Raw genomic sequence first — 24,226 nt, 5'->3', positions numbered from 1 at the left:
AACCCCTTTAAGTTTCTGCATAATAAATGTGGTGCAGGTCATCTCCATCACCCTGTTATGATATATATATATATATATATATATATATATATATATATATATATATATACATATAGCTGATGCATGCCCCCCTTCATCTGACTATACTCAGTAGGCAGCAGTATACATGGGGATGGCTGTCTCTGTAGTGGCCCAGGAGGGAGGGAGTGTACCAGGGATCACATTACCGCCTATGAGAAAACACCAGCACTGAATGCTGGGAAAGGCAGAGAGGAGAAAACAGGATTTGGCGACTTGTAACCACATACACAAGCATTGCTCCAGGTATCCCTGTCAGCGTTCTGTCTCCTATTCTCTGATACAGTGTAATGTATACTACAATATAAAGCCATATACTGATCAAAGCCAGATTAGTGCTCATGTATGACTGACAGCAAGGAAGAGGAAACTACTTTATGTAACACTGTAACTATATGGAGATCTGATACAGGATAATTCCATGTTACGTCTGGGATCACACAGCTTCCAGCTATAGAACAGATCCTGTGTATGTGGTTGATAGGCGACTGTTTCCTTGCGTAGGGTATTAACATTGGGGGTTATGGTGTAGCACAATGGTGACTGTCATATGGCTCATGGCTGCCCAGCTCCATGATAAGTGCCCAGAATTCAGTAAGAGAGGAGTCAAATGCTGGTACTAATCTAGAATTCTGCAATTCAATCCGACTTGTTTTCTCCATGAAATGTCAGTGTAGAAAGGAGTGCGGGATTCTAGAGGTCATATGTGTGGTAGGGCATTGCTGGTGCTGGTATGTCGTATAGATACTATTATAGCAGTAGTGAACTCTGCTGTGTGATTGTATTGTATGGTAATAGAATATTATAGGCTCTAGATCCCGCACTCCTTTCTACACTGACATTTCATGGAGAAAACAAGTCTGACATTGTGGTACCATCTTGTAGCAATCTCCTACTGCTGTATGCATGAAGACGTGTAGAAAAAAATATTCTAGAGGAATATTTTTTTCTACACGTCTTCATGCATACAGCAGTAAGAGATTGCTACAAGATGGTACCACAATGTCAGTACTATAAGAATATTGTGCAGGGAGAGTGAATGTTGATATTTCCATATATCACATATACAGTATCCACTTTGATAAGTGTTACAGATTTTTTTTTATCTATTGCATATATATAGAAAAAGTATACATTTAATTAAATGAAGATAATATAACTACTAAAGCTATTTATTAGCAAAAGTAGAGTACCCCTTTCATATATCCACAACCAGAAAATGGTGGCACTACTGTTCCCAGCAGTCCTCTTGCTCACAGTCCATAAACAGCACTAAAACCAGGTGGTGCTAGCTTCAAAATATTTAGGCACATGTATAATGTTGCAAGCAGAGAAGGAAGATGAAACTGCACTCACCCGTTTAAAATTTCTTCATCTTTATTGGCACATCGTAGTAAAAATCGGACAAGGTGCGGACACAGCGGCGGCAGACGCCATGGAGATAAGGTTACAGGCTGTTTCACGCCCTTACGCCCTTCTACGGGCCACGAGTGGTCTATGGTTCTCCCTCAGCCCAATGGGCCCCGGATTTACCAGTAAAATATATGTATTATAATGTAAGAAATAATAACAATTTTTTTTCTGTTTTCAGCACTACACCCAGCCCCACCTGATAGATATCATGGCTGCTGGACGAGATAAAGTGATTCACCTCCTGAAACAGCTGCACAGAGCATCGTAAGCTTTTCATCTCAGGGTTACCTTTACACACTGTACAAACAATGGCCGTTCTCCCGTGACTGGCCGCTTATGGTCATTAATTCCAGCTGTAGGTAGCATTAAACAAAGGCCATTGTTTGCACAGCGTGTGAACATAGCCCAAATATGTCTTTTCTGGCCATAAGAATGTGCAAAATCTAAACTTTGAATACATCATGTCATTTCTTTAATGTACATAAAATGTCAACTAGCAGTTAAGCAGATTCCAGCTTTGAAGGGGTTATTCTGGCTTAGAAAAACAAGGCTGCTTTCTTCCATAAACAGCACCACTCTTGTCCTCAGTTTGGGTGTGGTTTTTGCAGCTCAATTCCGTTAAAGCAGCTGAATTGTAATGGTGCATTTACACAGAGAGATTTATCTGACAAATCTTTGAAGCCAAAGCCAGGGACAGACTATAAACAGAGACCAGGTCATAAAGGAAAGAGGGATGTATCCTCTTTTCAAATCCATTCCTGGCTCTGGCTTTAAAAATCTGTCAGATAAATCTCTCTGTGTAAATACACCCATATTACCACACACAACCTGAGGTGGTGCTGTTTTTGCTAAAAAATAGCAGTATTTTTTTTTTTTAATTCGGAATAACCCCTTTAACTTTTAAACATACGCAGAGAAACACTCCCTGATTTTCCCATGAGCTTTAAGTTGGGTTTAACACAATGCAGTTTTTCTACATTTACAATGCATTATAAAAAGCACACGGATTTTACCAGATCACAGCAATTTTGATAAAAGAGCAGTTATGGATCCCTATTTACAGGACAGGTGATAAATGTTCAAATAAATGCAACCCCAACCCCCAATAGGTATGGGGGATTTTAACTTTTATTAGAAACATAGCAGTATTTTTCTGTAAAAATTTATATGTATACGACTTGATGTACATGATATGATGTATATGATTTATAATTTCTGTAGGTGCAGATGTCCAGCCCATTCTCACACGTACTCCCAAGGTAGGGACTGGACCCCATCACCCTTTTGAAAAATTTGAAACTTATAATGCTACCTGCAAAACTAATACCAAACATACCCTATAGACATCTGGGGTGCTCTTTCCTGTGGACAGTGTCTATGTTTTTCTAATTTCATACAACCCTTAATAGTGGGATTGCATCACTCTTGAATATCATATTGATTGCATAGATCAGTGATTTTCAACCTTTTTTGAGCCGCGGCACACTTTTTATACTTAAAAAATCCCGGGGCACACCACCAACCAAAATGGCACAAAATGACACTAAAACAGTACATATTATACATATAGTTAATAATATAGATTCTAAATGTATTTATACTCAGTGTGAAACCTGGGCCTGTTTTCTTCTCCCCCCTGTGCTTCTCTCCTGTGCTTCTCTCCACCATACTTCTCCCCCCTGTGCTTCTCTCCACCATACTTCTCCCCCCTGCTTCTCTCCTGTGCTTCTCTCCACCATACTTCTCTCCCCTGCTTCTCTCCTGTGCTTCTCTCCCCCATGCTTCTCTCCTGTGCTTCTCTCCCCCCTGCTTCTCTCCTGTGCTTCTCTCCACCATACTTCTCCCCCCTGCTTTTCTCCTGTGCTTCTCTCCCCCATGCTTCTTTCCTGTGCTTCTCTCCCCCGTGCTTCTCTCCTGTGCTTCTCTCCACCATACTTCTCCCCCCTGCTTCTCTCCTGTGCTTCTCTTCACCATACTTCTCCCCCCTGCTTCTCTCCTGTGCTTCTCTCCCCCATGCTTCTCTCCTGTGCTTCTCTCCACCATACTTCTCCCCCCTGCTTCTCTCCTGTGCTTCTCTCCCCCATGCTTCTCTCCTGTGCTTCTCTCCCCCATGCTTCTCTCCTGTGCTTCTCTCCCCCCTGCTTCTCTCCTGTGCTTCTCTCCACCATACTTCTCCCCCCTGCTTTTCTCCTGTGCTTCTCTCCCCCATGCTTCTCTCCCCCATGCTTCTTTCCTGTGCTTCTCTCCTGTGCTTCTCTCCACCATACTTCTCCCCCCTGCTTCTCTCCTGTGCTTCTCTTCACCATACTTCTCCCCCCTGCTTCTCCCCTGTGCTTCTCTCCCCTGTGCTTCTCTCCCCTGTGCTTCTCTCCCCTGTGCTTCTCTCCTGTGCTTCTCTCCACCATACTTCTCCCCCTGCTTCTCTCCTGTGCTTCTCTCCACCATACTTCTCACCCCTGCTTCTCTCCCGTGCTTCTCTCCCCCGTGCTTCTCTCCTGTGCTTCTCTCCACCATACTTCTCTCCCCCCTGTTTCTCTCCACTAAACTTCTCTCCCCCTGGTTTCTCCATACTTCTTCTCTCCTGTGCTTCTCTCCACCATACTTCTCTCCCCCAGGTTTCTCTCCCCCTTTGTTTTCTCCTGTTTCACAGGGGCACCATAGTTTGGGGAACTTTCCCCGCGGCACACCGGACCATGTGTCAAGGCACACTAGTGTGCCACGGCACACTGGTTGAAAATCACTGGCATAGATCATTAAAAAAAATACTGTTTACCATTTGATGATCTAGTGAAGAGCAGTGTGGAGGTCCACCTACTAAGCTGAATGCTGGTGAACACACGTTTCATCACTTTCTCTAGTGTGTATGCATGAAAGCAAAATATGATTAAAAAGGTATGTTGTAAGATAGAAGCATTTATTATAAAACACCTATAAAAGGTGTATTCCTGGTAGATTTTATTTTTAATGTACAAGGCAATATACTCACATATTTATAGGTAATGCATGCAAGAAGGCAATAAGGGCATGTATTCGGAATAGTATCATCAATGTTTAACTGGAAATGCAGTAAACCAAATAACAATAGCAAGCCTTAAAGGGGTTATCCAGCGCTACAAAAACATGGCCACTTTCCCCCTACTGTTGTCTCCAGATTGGGTGGGGTCTCAAACTCTGTTCCACTGAAGTAAATGGAGCTTAATTGCAAACCACACCTGAACTGTAGACAAGAGAGGGGGAAAAGTGGCCATGTTTTTGTAGCTCTGGATAACCCCTTTAATACTGAAGTAGGTAAAACTGCCTAGTAATGCATTGCAAAGAGGTACACAGGATTCCCAAGATGTACAACAGAGCCCAACACATATAAGAAGGCTGTGTTATCACCTATGGCTGCCAGCTACTTAAAAAAAAAAAAAAATAGAAAAATAAAAAGATTAAAGTGCAATGGTTATTAATCCTCAACGCTCACATGAAGTGAATAAAGTAATACTATAATGACAAGCCCTATTACCAAGGTAAAAGTGCTTAAGGCTGGGTTCACACTATGTATATTTGAGGCTGTATTTGTGAGGCTGTATAGCAACCAAAACCAGGAGTGGATTGAAAACACAGAAAGGCTATGTTCACATAATGTTGTAATTGAGTGGATGGCCGTCATTTAATGGCAAATTTTTGCTGTTATTTTAAAACAACGGCTGTTATATTGAAATAATGGCAGTTATTTACCGTTATATGACGGCCATCCACTCAATTTCAACATTGTGTGAACAGAGCCTTTCTGTGTTTTCAATCCACTCCTGGTTTTGGTTGCTATGAGGACCTGACTTGAGGACCAAATACTGCCTGAAGTATACAGTGTGTGAACCCAGCCTTATAGTGCATTAGAAAGATTGATGAAGTAAACAAGAAAAAAAAACTATACTCACCTCCCCTTGTCACCAGCCTGCTGTCACTGTCGGCATTAGGAATAGCCATTCAGCCAATCACGCCGGCCATAGCAGTGTCGCACCTCAGCCAGCGATTGGCTAAGTAGCAATTCCTTCTGCTGATACCAGGAAGTGCCCTGGCACTGGCGGGGTGTTGGGGAAGGTGAGTATAGTACATTTTTATATTTTACATCATGAGCAGAATTTTTTTTTTTTAAATATCCCAATAACAGCTTTAGGACTTGGTCTGAAAGTGACTCATATGAAAACCTGTTCAAAACTAATGTACCACTAGGTACATCATATTTTTTTTTACATGAAAAGACTGGCGCCGGTTCGGGGATGCTGCTGCCATGGTCTTTTTTTTCATACTGCCGCACACGGCGTCTATTCCCAAGCACCGGTCCGACATCTCCACACTCCGGCATCTCCACACTGATGCCGGTCTGTTCATGAAAGCTTAAAGCAAATGTACCACTAGGTGCGTTGCTTTGTAAAGAGAGGGATTCTGACTACCACTTCTAAGTTGCTCGGCCCCCTATAAAGCAGTAGCAAATTCTGCAAGCTTCTGTTATATTTAGTGAAGATTTACACATTGATTCCTTCTAAATACTTTATTTCTAGCTCCATCATCTCAGATAACAACAGAATATGCATTTGAGGTAAGTGTGCTTTGTAGAAAATAATTTGTGCTATATAATATAGCTGTACGAAAAAGATTGGTGAGGGTGCGACTGCAGGGGCCCCCACAATCCTGAGAATGTGGATAACATTGTCCCTGGAAGAACAGAGTGTACCACACTGGTGCAGCCAGCACTCCACTCATTGTCTATGGGGCTACTAAACATTGCCGAGGTCTGAACCCAACAATATCTGGCAGCCCCATAGAGGATAAATGGAGCACTGGCCACACCACACATGTTCATTCTGGACCCCCATTATGGATGGGTGGGCTCCAATTGACAGGCTCCAGTTATGACAGTTACTACACACTACTTTTGTGTGTCTGACCATGGGCCAATGTAAATGATCATGTTTTGAAGGAAAACTAACAGCAGGTTATGTCCCTATGGCGCATGGGACACTGGCAATTAAGGTAATTTTCTTTCCTTGATCCTCTGCACGTTTTTTTTGTGAAATCTTGACTTTATACCATATGCAAATGAGGCAGTTCAATGCACTGGAGGTGGGACTACTGTTCTAAGTGCACCAATCCTAATGACACCCTAAGAACGTCCTAGGGACGCCCCTCCTAATGAATATTGGGGCAGTGCTGACTGGGATCCAGTTGCTGTCTAAGCTTGTGTGAACGTACCGTAGAGGCAACCAAGGTAGCTTCTATGGTATTCATCTTGCCTCCTCCAAATAGTTCATGCACAGTATGGACCTACATAGGGTTTTCCATCTCTACAGGCCCACAATATTAGCAAATTATTTAGTAGGGAAGGTGTCTTGTCAGGGAAGCACATGAAATTCACTGATATTTCTTTCTTTTAGATGGCTGTTTCGAACATCAGATATGGAGAAGGTGTAACAAAAGAAGTGGGAATGGTAGGAAAATACAGAAACCAAAATAAACCCCAGCAAAGTATGGAAGGTAGTTGTATCCAAAATTTAACATGGGACGATGCTTCTATTGTAATTAACAGGAACTTACCAGGTGTGGGGCTGCTACCTTATCCCCACCCAAATCAGGGCAGTGACCCTTTAACGGGCATTGCCTGTTTAAGACCCACACCCGCTATCTATGTAATTCTTCACAGGATGTATGACAGATTTATTGTGATCAGCTGTGCACTGTATTATGTCTGTTATTCTTAACAATGATTTATTTTTATTCTAAAGGATTTGCAGAATATGGGTGCAAGAAATGTTTGTGTGATGACAGACAAGAACCTTGCATCTCTGCCTCCTGTTCAAGCTGTGATCGATTCACTGACAAAGAGCAGCATCAACTTCTGCTTGTATGACAAGGTCAGGGTGGAGCCCACAGATACAAGGTAGAGACCACAGTGCAATCCAATCCAAATGCATGGTAATGGTAATATATCATTAAGTGGTTCTCTGGGCAAAACTGGTGGCCTGTTCTCAGGATAGGCCATCAGTATCTGATCAGCAGCTAACACCCAGCACCTCTGCCAGTCAGCCTAGATGTACACTAGATATAATGGAACTATTATTGGCAGATCAGGAAAGCATTTTAAGCCTGATATCTTGCATTCTAGAAGAAAGAAACATTTTTGTCTAATAAGATATATTACAAAGTTTCTTATATTTGCTTTTACTATCAATGTATGCAAAGTTTGTTGAAAAGACGGTACCTATTTATCTAATGGGAAATATGTTTACATAATTACACTTTCTGACTCTTCTGAATTGAGATCGGGAAATATTTGAACACTATAATTTTCAAGGCCTCAACAGCCTATAGAATATATTAAATTGTAATGAACCTTATTTGGACAAGCAACTAAAATACAAGCAAACAAAAATTGGTGTTCTTGTATGTGTACAGCTTCATCGATGCAATACAGTTCGCAAAGAGTGGGTCATTTGATGCCTATGTCGCTGTCGGAGGTGGCTCTGTGATGGACACCTGTAAGGCAGCAAACCTATACGCATCTAGTCCTGATGCTGAATTTTTGGACTATGTGAATGCCCCTATTGGAAAAGGAAAACCAGTAACTGCGACTCTTAAGCCACTTATTGCAGGTAAAAAGAGATATTTGACAAACAATGAGAAGTACTTAAGACTGGAGGAGGCTCCATAGGCAGACCCCTCAATCATATTCTTCTTATGTTGTAATGTACAATGGCCTGGTAAGTGATAGACACTTGACATACAAGATATATGAGCAGCAGTCTAACAAGTTAATTTACCACGCCGGCATTGTCTGTCATTTTGCTGTACTGAGGGGGGCACTCGCATGCTTTGGCTGTGCACCAGGGGAATATCATAAAAGTTGTTTTAATGTACACTGCAATATGACTATAGACCACATGTAAGGCTACTTGTACTTTACACTTTTGGTTTATATTTATCCAGTTCAATATATATCAGTGTAAGGGTATATTCACACGAACGGGCTCGCAGCGAGATTCTCGCTGCGAGCCCGGCAGGTCCTGGCAGTTCCCACACACTACATACTTGCTGCGGTCTAAACGACCGCAGCGAGTATGTAATTCTGCCGCCCTTAACCCCTTCTGCTCCCGCCCGGCTCCCCCGCTGTAAGTATACATTACCTGTCCTTGCTGCACGGGTCCGGCGTCCTGCTCTTCCGCCCGGCCAATCAGTGGCTGCGGCTGGGAAACACACTAATTGGCCGGACAGGAGAGCAGGACGCCGGACCCGTGCAGCAAGGACAGGTAAAGTATGCTTACAGCGGGGGAGCCGGGCGGGAGCAGAAGGGGTTAAGGGCGGTACAATTACATACTCGCTGCGGTCGTTTAGACCGCAGCAAGTATGTAGTGTATGGGAACTGCCAGGACCTGCCGGGCTCGCAGCGAGAATCTCGCTGCGAGCCCGTTCGTGTGAATATACCCTAAAGCAGATAATACATAGTCACTAGGAGATTATGCTTGGTCTATCAGAGCTCTAAGGAGTTGCCGGTTCACCTTTGGAGAACCCTTTTAGGCGTGCCTAATTAAATAGTAATTATAACATGTAATACTCCAATAATATAAAAGTAGTGAGATCTCTGACCTCATTATATTACCTTGTTTGATTATTAAAAGTCCCAACGACCTCTGGAACCGGAAGTGAAACCACTGGGATTGCAATCTTTGACTATGAAGAACTTAAAGCAAAAACTGGTAAGAGGAAATTATTTGTTCCATATTAATATTTTCTCTCTCTTGATGCATAGACACAGTTTATTCACTCTGACTTTAAAGGACAACTCCGGCGGGACCCCCCCAAAAAAAATAAAACACAGACACACACAGACACCATACTCACCATCCCTCCGGTGACGATCGCCACTCCATTCGCCCGCCGTCCGCCTCACCGTCACCTGCCTCCGCCGTCCAGCGATGTCTCTTGCTTCCGGGTCCATGAGAGAGAAAAGGCTGCCGGTGCGCAAGCGCACTGGCAGCCTTTTCTTTGGCTGGAGCGCATCACATGGCTTCCAGCAAGCTCAGCCAATCAGGGCTGAGCAAGCTGGAAGCCATGTGATGCGCTCCAGCCAATGAAAAGGCTGCTGGTGCGCATGTGCACCAGCAGCCTTTTCTCTCCCATTCACTCTCAATGAAGACGCCGAAGAGGAAGAAGACCCGGACCGCCCCCCATTCTTTAACTTCCGGGGTGGGGGGTCGGGGGTCGGAAAGTGGGGGAAGGGGGCCAGACCGGGTATTTAACCACATTACAAAGTTATATAACTTTGTAATGTGTGTTAAATAAGCCAAAAAAAATTTCGCCGGAGTTGTCCTTTAAAGCCATTGTGCAATAAGGACACCCATGTTTTACATTGAACCCTCTTTCCTAACCACTTCACATGTACAACACACACATGACGGCCATTTCGCGCGCATGCGCGCTTCATCAGGAACTATGATTCCCATCATGCCTGGACAGCCAAAGCTTTAGCTGTGGCTGCCCAGGCATGATGGAAATTGTAGTTTCCATCCCCGTGTCTAAAGTTATAAAAATAATAGCGATAAATTACAGTTTTTGTGTTTTCCAGATGTATTGTTAAAAAAATTCCTGCAGCTGCATTTTCCAAAAAAATAACAAAGAAACTTTAACAAACAATGTTGTATTTCCTACACTATTGCACAGTGTATATACAGCCTCATACTTATATGTAAAGCTTTCGCAACTTTTATTTTGTAGGTATTGGATCAAGAGCCATAAAGCCAACTCTTGGACTGATCGACCCAGAGCACACATTACACATGCCAGAGAGAGTAGTTGCCAATAGTGGATTTGATGTGCTATGGTGGATATCACTATAGTCCTATTACTATTATTATTATTATTAGGTGATACAATGGACGTTAAAACATCTAATATTTTTTTACAGCCATTCACTGGAATCCTACACTGCGATCCCATATAACATGCGCAGCCCTTCTCCTACCAATCCCATCAACCGCCCGGCCTACCAGGGCAGTAACCCCATCAGTGATGTGTGGGCCAAACACGCACTGAGGATTGTGGCTAAGTACTTGAAGCGGTAGGTAAGCGTTTCTTACAATAAGCTTTTATCTTCTTATTATTATATAATAAAATTCCAGTAACATACATTACATCATACTGTTAATAGAGCTGTTATAAACCCGGATGACCGTGAAGCTCGATTCTCTATGCATCTGGCAAGTTCATTTGCTGGAATAGGCTTTGGGAATGCAGGGGTCCATCTCTGGTGAGTTGTAGTACACACACACTGTATCACATAAGGGTGTTTCAGACAAACTTTTTTTTTCTAATCAGACATGTCAGATTGGTGGGAGCTCCATTCTCTTTAAACAATTAGGGTACAGTATGTTCACAATGAGGAATCGGTGATGAATAGGTGACGAATTAAAGAGGTACGTTTTCTGCTAGAAATTTCCTCTCCTGCTCTGGCGGAATAGGAGCAGAATTCTAGCGGAAAGAAAAAATTCAAAGCCCCAATGACTTCTATGGGATTTCTCTAGCGGAATCCAGCCAAAGAATTTACATGTCAATTCTTTGGGTGGAAAGCGGATTTGCGATGGAATATTGGTGTGTAAATTCTGCTGTGTGAACAACAGAGCAGAAATCCTATTGAACACAATGGGACATTGCTCTGTAAATATTTTATGGGTGGAATTTCAAGCAAAATATGTGTAAAATTGAGTGCGGATTCCGCTTGAAATTCCTCACCTATCCCTCAGTGTGAGCATATCCTTACGTAGTTTATGGATACAATTCTATCTTCCCACAGTCAGCAGTAGGGGTCACTTAGGAGTTCATTGAAGACTCTCCTTACACTCTATAATGGTGGCAACATGCACCCATTGTATTTATCCCATTGTGAATGGGAATAGAGCATTTGGCTTTCTATGTAATAAATACAGAGCTTATACCACAATAAATATATATATCAGGAAATTATTCAGTACATACTTTTATTTTTAGTTTAGATTAAAAATCAATCTTACCTATTATGTCTCAGCATTGTGAAATGGTTCAATACTATGAAAACCTCTATGCACACCCCCACTGAATATGACATGATATCATCCCACCTGGGTTCAGAGTCATCTATCATCATATTCTTATGTTCCCAGCCATGGGATGTCATATCCAATTGCCGGGATGGTGAAGAAGTACAGAGCCAAGGATTACAACGTGGATCACCCAATAGTGGTAACTGAGTCCGCCTTTATTTCCTACACTTGACTAAATGTATGTTCCTTACAGTTGACTTTTTTTCCTCTTGTAATGCAATATTCACTTTATGGATTCTATGGCCTTTTGCATTTACTGTAGTTTTATGAAGCCGACACCAGCATTTTCAAGGACTAAGGGTGCCTTTATACAGAGAGATTTATCTGACAGATGAAGCCAAAGCCAGGAACAGACTATAAACAGAGAATAGGTCATAAAGGAAAGACTGAGATTTCTCCTCTTTTCAAATCCTTTCCTGGCTTTGGCTTTAAAAATCTGTCAGATAAATCTCTCTGAGTAAAGGCACCATAACTTGAAGCTCCCAGTCAGACTACACAGTGTTCAGATGACTTCTAGGAAAGCTATTGTTTTAGAAAACCTGTTTTTCAATTTTTTCTTATAGATCCGCAGCCCTTCTGACCCATATAAAGCGCTTTATATAAGTTACGTTTATTATTAATCTGGTTCTGATTTACCTTCCCCAGCCTCATGGACTTTCAGTAGTGCTCACTTCTCCAGCCGTATTTACCTTCACTGCAGCCATGTGCCCAGAGCGCCACCTAGAGGCAGCAGAGATACTTGGTGAGAATTTCTTACTTTTTAGCTAAAGTTCAGGTCATGTTCACACATTCATCCAGAATATGGTCATGAATCCGCAGTTATGTCCCATCAGAAACCACAGCTATCTCCCATTGCAGCTCCCACTGCTGTCAGTCTGCCTCCTATATTCCTGAATGTTAACCCTGTAAACCCAGATAAATACTTTTTCATTGGAAGAGGACCTCAGTGAACAGCTGGTGGTTCCAGGAAAAGTGGTGCTAACCATGCATGGGCGGTTGGCAGCACCAGAGCAAAAATCTTTCTTTAATAAGGGCACTCTATTAAGCTATGTTCACATGCTGTATGAGACCGGCCGTTCTGTGACCCAGCCGGTTTCGTTAAAGATCAACCCGGACGGTACTGCAGTACCAAATGATCTTTAGTGCCACATCCGTGCATCAGAACTCTCTCCTGCACACAATGGAGCAGGCAGCCGGAGCCGCTCGCTCCACTGTGTGCACTGACAGGGTTTTCTGCGGCCGCTATTCAATGAATAGTGGCCGCAGAAAACTGACATGTCAGTTGTTTTGCGGCGTGGCTAGAGATCCCAACCAGAGTGTATACTATGGGGGAGATTTATCAAAGGGTGTAAAATTTAGACTGGTGCAAACTGCCCACAGCAACCAATCACCGCTCAGCTTTAGGCAGTGCTAAAAGGAAAGCTGAGCTGTGATTGGTTGCTGTGGCCAGTTTGCACCAGTCTAAATTTTACACCCTTTGATAAATCTCCCCCTATGTGTATATACTCCGGCCAGGATTCCATAGACGGCAAGGTAACATATATTTTCGTATTAATCACGGCCGTTGTCGGCAACAATGCCCGCAATTTTACTAAATATACATTGTATGGACATAGCCTTATAGTGTATTCAGTATAAGGCTCTTTATTATTCATTTTATTTGGGAATTTGTGATTGAACTACTAATCATATATGGTAAAATCACACTGAAAAAAAAAAAATCTTTATGTTATCTCTTATAGACAGATTGTAATCTTCCTCACATCACCACTAGGTGGCAATATGTATCCATATGTCCTTTAATATCTTGAAATTAGGAGTAATAAATACTAGTGAAGAAGAGAAGGGGCAGATTTATAGATAAAGTCAAGATTATAATTTTAAGCAGTTTATGGAGCCTAGTAGTAAAATTTTGTAAGGCTCATGATACATGTAAGAGCCTCTCTCTATCTCTGTTGACTTCTGCAACATTTCTCATTGGCAGCAACCCCATACTTCACCTAGTCCTTACTCTACTGATGTTCCTGATACTGGGTTGACCAAATAGTAAATACTCCATATGCACTATACTCGTCAAAATTACGAGCACTTTCTGCTGCCTGCATGTTAATACTGGTGGGACAGGGATTTTTACCAATATGGTGGCATATATAGCCAAAAGTAGCTGGTTGCTACAAAGTACATAGCACCGCTCATCTGCAACAGTCTTCAGGAGCGGATTCCTCATGCTGTTTTTTCTCTTATGATATACAGTGGTGCCTTGGATTACGAGTATAATTCGTTCCGGGACCGTGCTTGTAATCCAAATCCACTCTTAAACCAAATCAAATTTCCCCATAAGAATTCATAGAAATGCAGACAATTGGTTCCACATCCCAAAAATAATGATTTATTATTCTGAAAACTTGTAAAACAGATGAAACAAACATTCAGAAACAGCAGAATGTGATATTATAAGTTACTGTACAGTAATGGAGAGGATGGGAAACACAAGGGCTGACAAAGACTGCAGGGAGCATAAGAGAATGAGCAGGGCAGATATGTGCACATGCACATCACTGTCTGAGGAGATAGGTGTTATAGTTATGGAGAGATTACCTCCACAGTCCTGTCCCCTGATGTAAGCCGCAGCCTGAAGTGGATCTGCTATGATTTGGAAGGTGAGGGAGACTTCCTGGGTCAGAGTACAGTGCTTTAGACCCCGCTATGCAGACCATGCCCCGCCTCCACTCCCCCTCTCACCCAGTTCCGGGAGCTCTAAAACCAAAGCAATGCTCTTAAACCAAGTCACAATTTTGAAAAACTGTGAGCTCTTAAACCAAAACGCTCTTAAACCAAGTTACTCTTAAACCAAGGTACCACTATATTAGGAAATCTTTCCTCAATACCTTGTCATTAGTGTTGAGTGAGCATTGGGGTGCTCGGGTAAAGGTGGCCATACACTTTTTTTTCGTTCTGATGTTTGTATATTTTGTCCCTTAAAGGGATGTTTAAACAAAATCTACAAAAATTAGAACCAACTTTAATAAGTTAACCAGGCACCCTCCCCTCTGCCGAGCAGGGAGCACCTGGCTAAATACTCGCGTCTCCCATTGATTTCAATGGGGTTTGGTACTTGATTCGAGCACTGCTCACTCAACACTACTTGTCATGAAAGAGGGTTATGATGATATATACACATATTCCCTTACTGTGTCTGCCTCCTTGAGAGAACAAGCCCCATTAAGCATTTGAATGTATTATAACCTTAGCCTACAGTAATACTCAGTGCTTTCCGCACCCGTCTATAACCTACAATAAAAGCTTTATGTTTTTATTTAGGGGCTGACGTCCGGACTGCCAAAATGAAAGACGCTGGGCTTATCTTGGCAGACACTTTACGGAAATTTCTCTTCGATTTGAATGTAGATGATGGCTTGGCCGCTGTGGGATACAGTACAGCAGATATTCCTGCATTAGTCAAAGGAACTTTGCCTCAGGTACGAGTCCAGATATAAAGTCTTGCTTGTTACTATGTTTTTTAGGGTCTAGAACTCTCAGGACCTCCTGGGCCGCTGACCTTTACCCTTTCAGCAGTAGAGCTCACACTTTCATTGCCTTACCCCTCATGAAGAAGACTAGTACAGGTCCAGTATTATGGGTAGCAAATTACTCTACCTACAGTGGTGCTACAAAGTTTGTGAACTCTTCATGATATTCTGGATTTCTGCAGAACTAAAATTCCTAAAGGACACAAGTCCTAGAAGAAGATAAAAACAACCACATCAAACAAATGAGGACAATGGTCCAATATAGCATGTGAGCCTTTAGAAATAGCAGATAATGTGAAGGTGAAATTAGTCAGGTGTTTCATTCAATGGGATAAATAGGTGTGAATAGGTGACACATCTGTGGAAGTGAGTAATGGCTGGAACAAAGAGATTTCAGAGAACCTGAGAAAAAAAATGGATTCTCATAAGGCTGGAAAAGGTTACAAAACCATCTGTAAAGCATTTGAACTCTGTACATATTTTACAGGTGAAATGTCAAGAGGAATACGTGGATACCGCTTGAAATTCCTCGCCTATTCCTCCGTGTGAACATACCCTTGTGCAGAAATATAGAAACTTCTGAAGGGTTCACAAATTTTCAAACATCTTTGTATATACTGTTTCAGGCTATGTTCACACTATGTATGTGTGCGGCTGTATTTTTTATGCGGCTGGAAATGTGCGGCTGAAACTACGGCCGTGGGAAAAAATAGACATGCGGCTGAAAACATACGGTCATTTACTTGGAAATCTGGTTCAACTAAAAATAACAAATAAAATCTTTAGAAAGTGATGCAAACACCTCTGGATGCATCTGGGAAAGCAGGGAACACAGTTTACATGAATTGCTATTACCGGGGTTTGCGATCCTCTGCAGTAATGCCGATGTCTCTCATGGTTAATCTATTGAATTAATAAAACACATTTTCGTTGTAATAAAGTCCCTTTCATTGTTCAATAATTAAATTTAAACGAATCCATCATTTTGCAATTAAATATACTGTTAAAATATATATATAAATAATTGTATATATATATATTTTTTTTTTTTTTTTGACAGTATATTTAATTGCACAATAATGGATTCGTTTAAATTAAATTATTGAACAACGAAACTGATTTTATTACAACGAAAATGTGTTTTATTAATTAAATATTAATTAGTACAGGAAGCTCCATTAAGCCGTTAATTCATATTGCCGGCAATAGAGCATTCTGTACTAATCATCACTTTACTTTAATTAAAACATCAAATGTTTCTTCTAATTATGTTATCACAATAGCATTATTAGAAGAAACATTTAGAATTATATGTGCGCTCAGCTGATTGGCTGTTCGGCTGAGCGCACATATAATTAGCGGGTCCGCAGCACAGTGACTTCATTGTGCTGCGGACCAGCGAAGAGGACACATTGGGGTGAGTATAAAGCTCTCCCCACCCCCTCCCCAGCACTGCACCCATCCCAGCAAGGAAGGGGGGTCACTTAACCCCTTCCTTGCTGGGATGGGTGCAGTCTGACATCAGTCTGGCCCCCAAGGGGTTAAGGGGGATGCAATACATCCTCCCTTAACCCCTTGAGGACCAGACTGTAAGCAGCGATCTGTAAAGATGCTGCATACTGTAAGGAGCACAACACTGCTCACAATGATGGGTGTTGTGCTCCTGTTTGTGTGTTTTTTTTGTGTGTTTCTCCCTTTTTGTTTTTCAGATATCGGTATCTTGTGGATTACGTCGGATTCGGTGGACTACGTCGATGACCAGCGGTTGTTTGGTGTGTTTTTTTTAATAACATGGTCAATGAGGAGTGTGGGGGTGTTTTTATTTGAATTAAAAAAAAATTTCACTTGTGTGTTGTCTTTATTTCTTTACTTTATAGACTTAGTAGTGTAAGCCGTCTAATAGACGGAATCCATTACTAAGTCAGGGCCTAGTGTTAGCCGGTATAAAATGGCTAACACTAACCCCCTATTATTACCCCAGTACCCAATGCCACCAGGGGTACTGGGAAGAGCCGGGTGCCAGTGGTCCCGGAGCGTCAAAATTGGCGCTCCCGGACCGGGCGGCAGCAGGCTGGTAAGATTTAGGCTGGGGAGGGCCTAAACCATTGGCTCTTCCCACCCTGGTGTTACCAGGCTGCTGTCGCTTGGTTTTTAACCCGGCTGGTTATAAAAATAGGGGGGACCCTATGCGTTTGTTTTTTTTTTAAATAAATAAATTTAAAAAAATGCATTGGGTCCCCCCTATTTTTATAACCAGCCGGGTTAAAAACCAAGCGACAGCAGCCTGGTAACACCAGGGTGGGAAGAGCCATTGGTTTAGGCCCTCCCCAGCCTAAATCTTACCAGCCTGCTGCCACCCCAGTCCAGGAGCGCCAATTTTGACGCTCCGGGACCACTGACACCCGGCTCTGGTGGCATTGGGTACTGAGGTAATAATAGGGGGTTAGTGTTAGCCATTTTATACCGGCTAACACTAGGCCCCAACTTAGTAATGGATTCCGTCTATTAGACGGCTTCCACTACTAAGTCTATAAAGTAAAGAAATAAAGACAACACACAAGTGAAAAAATTTTTTTATTCAAATAAAAACACCCCCACACCCCTCATTGACCATTTTATAAAAAAAAAAAACACCAAACAACCGCTGGTCATCGACGTAGTCCATGGAATCCGACGTAATCCACAGGATACCGATATCTGAAAAACAAAAAGGGAGAAACACACAAAAAACACACAAACAGGAGCACAACACCCATCATTGTAAACGGTGTTGTGCACCTTACAGTATGCAGCATCTTTACAGATCGCTGCTTACAGTCTGGCCCCTAAGGGGTTAAGGGAGGATGTACTGCATCCCCCTTAACCCCTTGGGGGCCAGACTGATGTCAGACTGCACCCATCCCAGCAAGGAAGGGGTTAAGTGACCCCCCTTCCTTGCTGGGAGGGGTGCAGTGCTGGGGAGGGGGTGGGGAGAGCTCTATACTCACCCCAATGTGTCCTCTTCGCTGGTCCGCAGCACAATGAAGTCACTGTGCTGCGGACCCGCTAATTATATGTGCGCTCAGCCGATCAGCCAATCAGCTGAGCGCACATATAATTCTAAATGTTTCTTCTAATTATGTTATCACAATAGCATTATTAGAAGAAACATTTGATGTTTTCATTTAAGTAAAGTGATGATTAGTACAGAAAGATCTATTGCCGGGAATATGAATTAACGGCTTATGGAGCTTCCTGTTATAATTAATATTTAATTAATAAAACACATTTTCGTTGTAATAAAATCAGTTTCGTTGTTCAATAATTTAATTTAAACGAATCCATCATTGTGCAATTAAATATACTGTCAAAAAATATATATATATATAAATATATATTTATTTATATATATATTTATTTTAACAGTATTTAATTGCACAATGATGGATTCGTTAGAATAAAATTATTGAACAACGAAAGGGACTTTATTACAAAGAAAATGTGTTTTATTAATTTAATATATTAACTATTAGAGGCATCGGCATTCGGCATCATTGCCGGCTATTTTTGAAGTACTCCGTACTGACCGCCTGTCAATCCACGGCCGCATTTCCAGCCGCAAACAATGGTCTTGTTCATTTTTTACGGGTCCGTTTACGATAGGGCCGTAGATTCATACATAGTGTGCACTGTGCAGCCGTATATCGTATACTTTCCAGCGTACGCATGAACCGGAAAAATCCGGCCGATGATTTACCGCCCGCAATACAGCCGCACAGATACAGAGTGTGAACCTAGCCTCAAGCATCACTGCACTAAACCGACCATGTGACTTAATGTAAGGAGCTTTTGAAAATGACAATAATACAACTCAGTGAAACAGATAGAGAAAGATATCCACTCAATCTTTATTCATAATTCTTCATAGTAAGACAGAGAAAAAATATTATGAAAAGATACAGTGAGGAGTATGACCCAATGATGGAGTAAACAGATCCTCAGAATAGGAACGTGCACCATAGATTAATGTCCATCTTGTATGGCTTGTAGTCGGTACAATGGAAATAACTGGGAAAAGAGAAAAAAGTGTAGGTATACTATAGATCTACTTATCCCTATACTATACACTTACCCCTCCCTTGTTGCGACTTTTCAGATTGCGGTTTAGATTTAAAGTAGGTCCATTCCGACCCCCTACCAGCAAGCACAAGTGTATATCCACATTGGACCTACGGATTGTCCCGTTCACAGGGTCACCATGCCAGCACCTTTACAATGTTGAAGGGATAAGTGTATACCCAACTGGATATTAAGCTTAATCTCAAGCCGGTGCATAATGTAGGATTCTATATATCATATGTAGTAAAATAGAGGACTGTATATATAATATGAGCTTGGGTGGTCCCAAAACCTTCACTAAGTGGAGTGAGAGATAGATAATGAAGACTAGGGGGGTCTGTCACATAAAGTAGCCTATCCTCGTTGAACATATATACATCAGTCAAGACACAGGGGTAGGAGGAGCGCACGGGATGAGCTCTGTGCTTGGCCAGTGCTTCTTTAGGAAGGAAACAGCTGTTAATGTGCTTGGTTCCTGTTTGCAGGAGATATAAGATGATTTGCATTTCTTATGAGAAGTCTGAAAATACCGCACATCTGTCACTATTTACCAAGGAACTGACAGTATTACCTTTGATTTCTCATGAAGAGCTGCTGTTAACGCGTCACGCATACCGTACATATTGTCACTTAATTTCACTGTAACCCTACTGCAACTTTGTGTTCTTTAGCATTACCAGCCTGTAACATATGGAGAGTTACCAGGGCTGCCTAAGCCCCAGAGCACTATATAAAGCAGGGTCCTGTTCATCCCCGTATACTGTACATTCTTATATACAGTACCTGGGGGGAAGCTGCCCATCACCACAGCAAAGTGCGCCAGCCTCTCCCATATCAGCGCTCACTCTGCTAGAACCACTAGCTAAGAGCAGGGGTCTGGGTACTACAGGGCTTAGATGGAATTTTAGCAAAGTAAATTTTAAAGAGAAGTGTATTTTTCAAAGAGAATAAACCTCAGTGGGAAACGACTGATTAAACCACAACAGATGGAAAAAGTCTTAAAACTGAATTTACAAATGTAACCGCGCGGCCCAAAGGTTAATATAGTTTTAAAAAAAGAAATGTATGCCACTAACCATTCAATTTTCTCAGTCTCAATAGCTGATGAGTTAACCGTGGGCCTCCATGTGCCTCGGAGAATCTGTCATTTTGGAGATGCTCTGATCCATTTGTCTAGCCATCACAACTTTGCCCTTGTTGTTAGAATGGACATTCACTAACTGTCAGAAACTACTACACCTAAATCCCTCTCTTCTGAAGTCTAACACAGAATTGCCGATATTAGTCTTCTTCCCAAGTGCATTATTTTACATTTAAAAACATTAGAAGATTAGAAGATTGTCGGCAGAAAAAGACCTTTGTGTCTATCTGTCCCTTTTTTATTATCTTATGATAGATATATGTTTATCCCAGACAGGTTTACATTTTCTTATTCTAGATTTACCAACCACATCTGCCGGAAGTTGGTTCCAAGCATCTACTACTCTTTCAGTTGCTTCTTAGCTTTCTCCCAACTCACCTCTTTTCCATAGTTTGGACCAATCATCTAGCTAAGCTAAATCCTTTTCTGTATTACTGACACCTCCAGAAATATCAAACCTATTACACACTTTTGTGTCATCAGCAAACAGACAAACCTTACCTACCAACCTTCTCCTATGTCACTATCCTTACCTACCAAACCTTCTCCTATATCACTATCCTTACCTACCAAACCTTCTCCTATGTCACTATCCTTACCTACCACACCTTCTCCTATGTCACTATCCTTACCTACCAAACCTTCTCCTATGTCACTATCCTTACCTACCAAACCTTCTCCTATGTCACTATCCTTACCTACCAAACCTTCTCCTATGTCACTATCCTTACCTACCAAACCTTCTCCTATGTCACCAACCTTACCTACCAAACCTTCTTCTATGTCACTATCCTTACCTACCAAACCTTCTCCTATGTCACTATCCTTACCTACCAAACCTTCTCCTATGTCACTATCCTTACCTACCACACCTTCTCCTATGTCACTAACCTTACCTACCAAACCTTCTCCTATGTTACTATCCTTACCTACCAATCCTTCTCCTATGTCACTATCCTTACCTACGAAACCTTCTCCTATGTCACTAACCTTACCTACCAAACCTTCTCCTATGTCACTATCCTTACCTACGAAACCTTCTCCTATGTCACTATCCTTACCTACCAAACCTTCTCCTATGTCACTATCCTTACCTACCAAACCTCCTCCTATGTCACTATCCTTACCTACCACACCTTCTCCTATGTCACTAACCTTACCTACCAAACCTTCCCCTATGTCACTAACCTTACCTACCAAACCTTCTCCTATGTCACTATCCTTACCTACGAAACCTTCTCCTATGTCACTATCCTTACCTACCAAACCTTCTCCTATGTCACTATCCTTACCTACCAAACCTCCTCCTATGTCACTATCCTTACCTACCACACCTTCTCCTATGTTACTATCCTTACCTACCAAACCTTCTCCTGTCGCTATCCTTACCTACCAAACCTTCTCCTATGTCACTATCCTTACCTACCAAACCTTCTCCTATGTCACTATCCTTACCTACCAAACCTTCTCCTATGTCACTATCCTTACCTACCAAACCTTCTCCTATGTTATTATCCTTACCTACCAAACCTTCGCCTATGTCACTAACCTAGCCTACCAAACCTTCTCCTATGTCACTATCCTTACCTACCAAACCTTCTCCTATGTCACTATCCTTACCTACCAAACCTTCTCCTATGTCACTATCCTTACCTACCAAACCTTCTCCTATGTCACTATCCTTACCTACCAATCCTTCTCCTATATCACTATCCTTACCTACCAAACCTTCTCCTATGTCACTAACCTTACCTACCAAACCTTCTCCTATGTCACTATCCTTACCTACCAAACCTTCTCCTATGTCACTATCCTTACCTACCAAACCTTCTCCTATGTCACTTACAAACATATTAAAAAGAATAGGACCCCGACCAGACCCTTGTGACCACCACTTGTAACCAGACTCTGCTCGGAATGTATAACAACAACCCTCTGATATCTATCCTTCAGCCAACCACAAATCCACTGAACTATCCAGGGAGTAAGTCCAATTTTCTCTAACGTCTCTATCAGATCTTTATGTGGAACTGTATCAAAGGCTGTGCTGAAGTCCAGATAGGCGACATCCACGGCACCACCTTCATCCAGCACTATTGTGACATAATCAAAGAAATCACTGAGATTATTGTGACCTGATCTGCCCGCAGTAAAGCCATCCAAACACATCACTTTCAGGAACTGATAACTTGCTGGCTTATTTACCAAACTTTGACAGGCACCATTGTAACAAGAGAACCAATGCTGCCCAGTTTAATCTCAGAGACCCCAACCGATGCAGTGGCCCTTCAAGTTACAATATTAACTGGTTCCAGGACGACCATTGTATATTGAAATTATTATTATTATTATTATCTTGAAACCAAAACTCTATTGAAAACTGCTAATTTGTTCTGAAGCCCTTAAAATGTCATCCTAAAATGATATAAAATGCAGATTTAAAAGGAAATAAAGAGATAACTAATATAGAGAATGCAAATACTTAGAAGGAGATACTGGAGGCTTTACGTTACTTTCTACTTAGAGAACAAGATACACCAAACGTTTTTTTTAAGTGACAGGGGCTCTAAAAATCTGATATACTGCTACAGCCAATGTCAGTCAGATGTGGAGACTCACTATAGCATGGTGGGGACACGAAATATGTTCCTTTTCTGCTCCATGTCCTGTGCTTTCTTTCCGTTTTTGACAACTGATTTTTAGTACAGAAATAAACTGTATTTCTTTAATAAATTTCCTTTTGCCTTTCAGGAAAGAGTGACAAAGTTATCCCCCAGACAACACACTGAGGAAGACCTTTCCAAGTTGTTTGAGGCATCAATGAAGCTTTATTGATTTGGAGGGCACATAGTAGATGTAAGGTTACAATTGGAGAAACAATAAACTCGTCCTGCATTACACATAAGTAATACGTCCCTGGGACATGCCAAATATATTTTTTAAATGACAAGTATGTGTTAGAGGGCGTCTGTTATCACTTTCATGCTGCCTGAATCATGAGTCACTGGGTCGGTCCCAATAGGCTCCTCTGCCGACCATGATTGACAGATCTCTTTGTAATTTAGGGGTATTGCACTCAAACATAACTTTTCATATGTTGCTGCCCATGGGGAGACTAACAATTCATTCCATACTTATTATGTATTCTATCTCCTTCCCCCAGTTCTGAGCTGCTGCTGCTTTCTGCTGAAGACAAAAAAATCTGTGTGAGCTTTTCTCTCCATCTCCCCCTCCTCCAGCCACCCTTTTGTAACCAGCAGAAGGCAGCGGCTCAGAACTGGGGGAAGGAGACTGAATCGATAATAACAAGTATGAAAAGAAATTGTTAGTCTCACCATGGGCAGCAACATATGGAAAGTTATGTTTGAGCGGAATACCCCTTTAACCTGTGATGTGCCATATAGGAAATATCGATTTTTCTGTGATTTAAGTTAACTTTGAAAATGTAAAATTTGTATTAAATGGTTAAACAATACTCTGTACCTTATTATTACTATAGAAAAAACAAAGGGCGACAGCGCTCCATGGCGAGGATCAGAAGGGCAAGGTGAAAAAGGGATAGGGGTGCACGGCAACCCTCACCTGATGTGGTTGTGCAAAGGGAGGCACAACACTCTGCAGCGTATATATCAAGGACCGCAGCCACTCCCGATATCCAACAGGAAACAATGATGCAAACAACCTCCAACTCCAGACTACACGGATTATGGGGCGCAGGTCCAACTTGAGATCGAGGCACAGTGAGTAATAAAAATATATATTTTATTGTGGAGACTCAACGCGTTTCGGAACCGCACCGGTTCCTTTCTCAAGAGTCATGATACTGATAAAACAGAACAGCACTATATATC

At 41.9% G+C, this 24,226-nt stretch overlaps 1 protein-coding gene across 3 annotated transcripts; it reads left to right on the top strand.

The window, feature by feature from the left end:
* The first annotated feature begins 234 nt into the window (after positions 1 to 234).
* Positions 235 to 23,850, top strand: ADHFE1 (alcohol dehydrogenase iron containing 1). Of its 3 annotated transcripts, XM_069957524.1 has the most exons (15): positions 235 to 324; positions 1,670 to 1,755; positions 2,713 to 2,750; positions 6,039 to 6,076; positions 6,912 to 6,965; positions 7,260 to 7,414; positions 7,930 to 8,126; positions 9,150 to 9,227; positions 10,246 to 10,351; positions 10,436 to 10,588; positions 10,679 to 10,777; positions 11,667 to 11,745; positions 12,252 to 12,348; positions 14,928 to 15,085; positions 23,127 to 23,850. In XM_069957524.1, exons 2-15 carry the CDS (start codon positions 1,700 to 1,702, stop codon positions 23,208 to 23,210), a joined length of 1,392 nt encoding a protein of 463 aa, XP_069813625.1. In that variant the 5' UTR covers positions 235 to 324; positions 1,670 to 1,699; the 3' UTR covers positions 23,211 to 23,850. The 3 variants fall into 3 exon arrangements, with proteins under 3 accessions (XP_069813625.1, XP_069813626.1, XP_069813627.1); XM_069957525.1 differs by lacking the exon at positions 10,679 to 10,777; XM_069957526.1 differs by lacking the exons at positions 235 to 324; positions 1,670 to 1,755; positions 2,713 to 2,750; positions 6,039 to 6,076 and having other exon boundaries at positions 6,929 to 7,011.
* Positions 23,851 to 24,226: the final 376 nt, after the last annotated feature.

The sequence above is a fragment of the Dendropsophus ebraccatus genome, chromosome 2 (genome assembly GCF_027789765.1).
Source record: "Dendropsophus ebraccatus isolate aDenEbr1 chromosome 2, aDenEbr1.pat, whole genome shotgun sequence".
In the NCBI taxonomy this organism is placed as follows: domain Eukaryota; kingdom Metazoa; phylum Chordata; class Amphibia; order Anura; family Hylidae; genus Dendropsophus; species Dendropsophus ebraccatus.
This window is presented reverse-complemented; position numbering and strand designations above follow the sequence as displayed.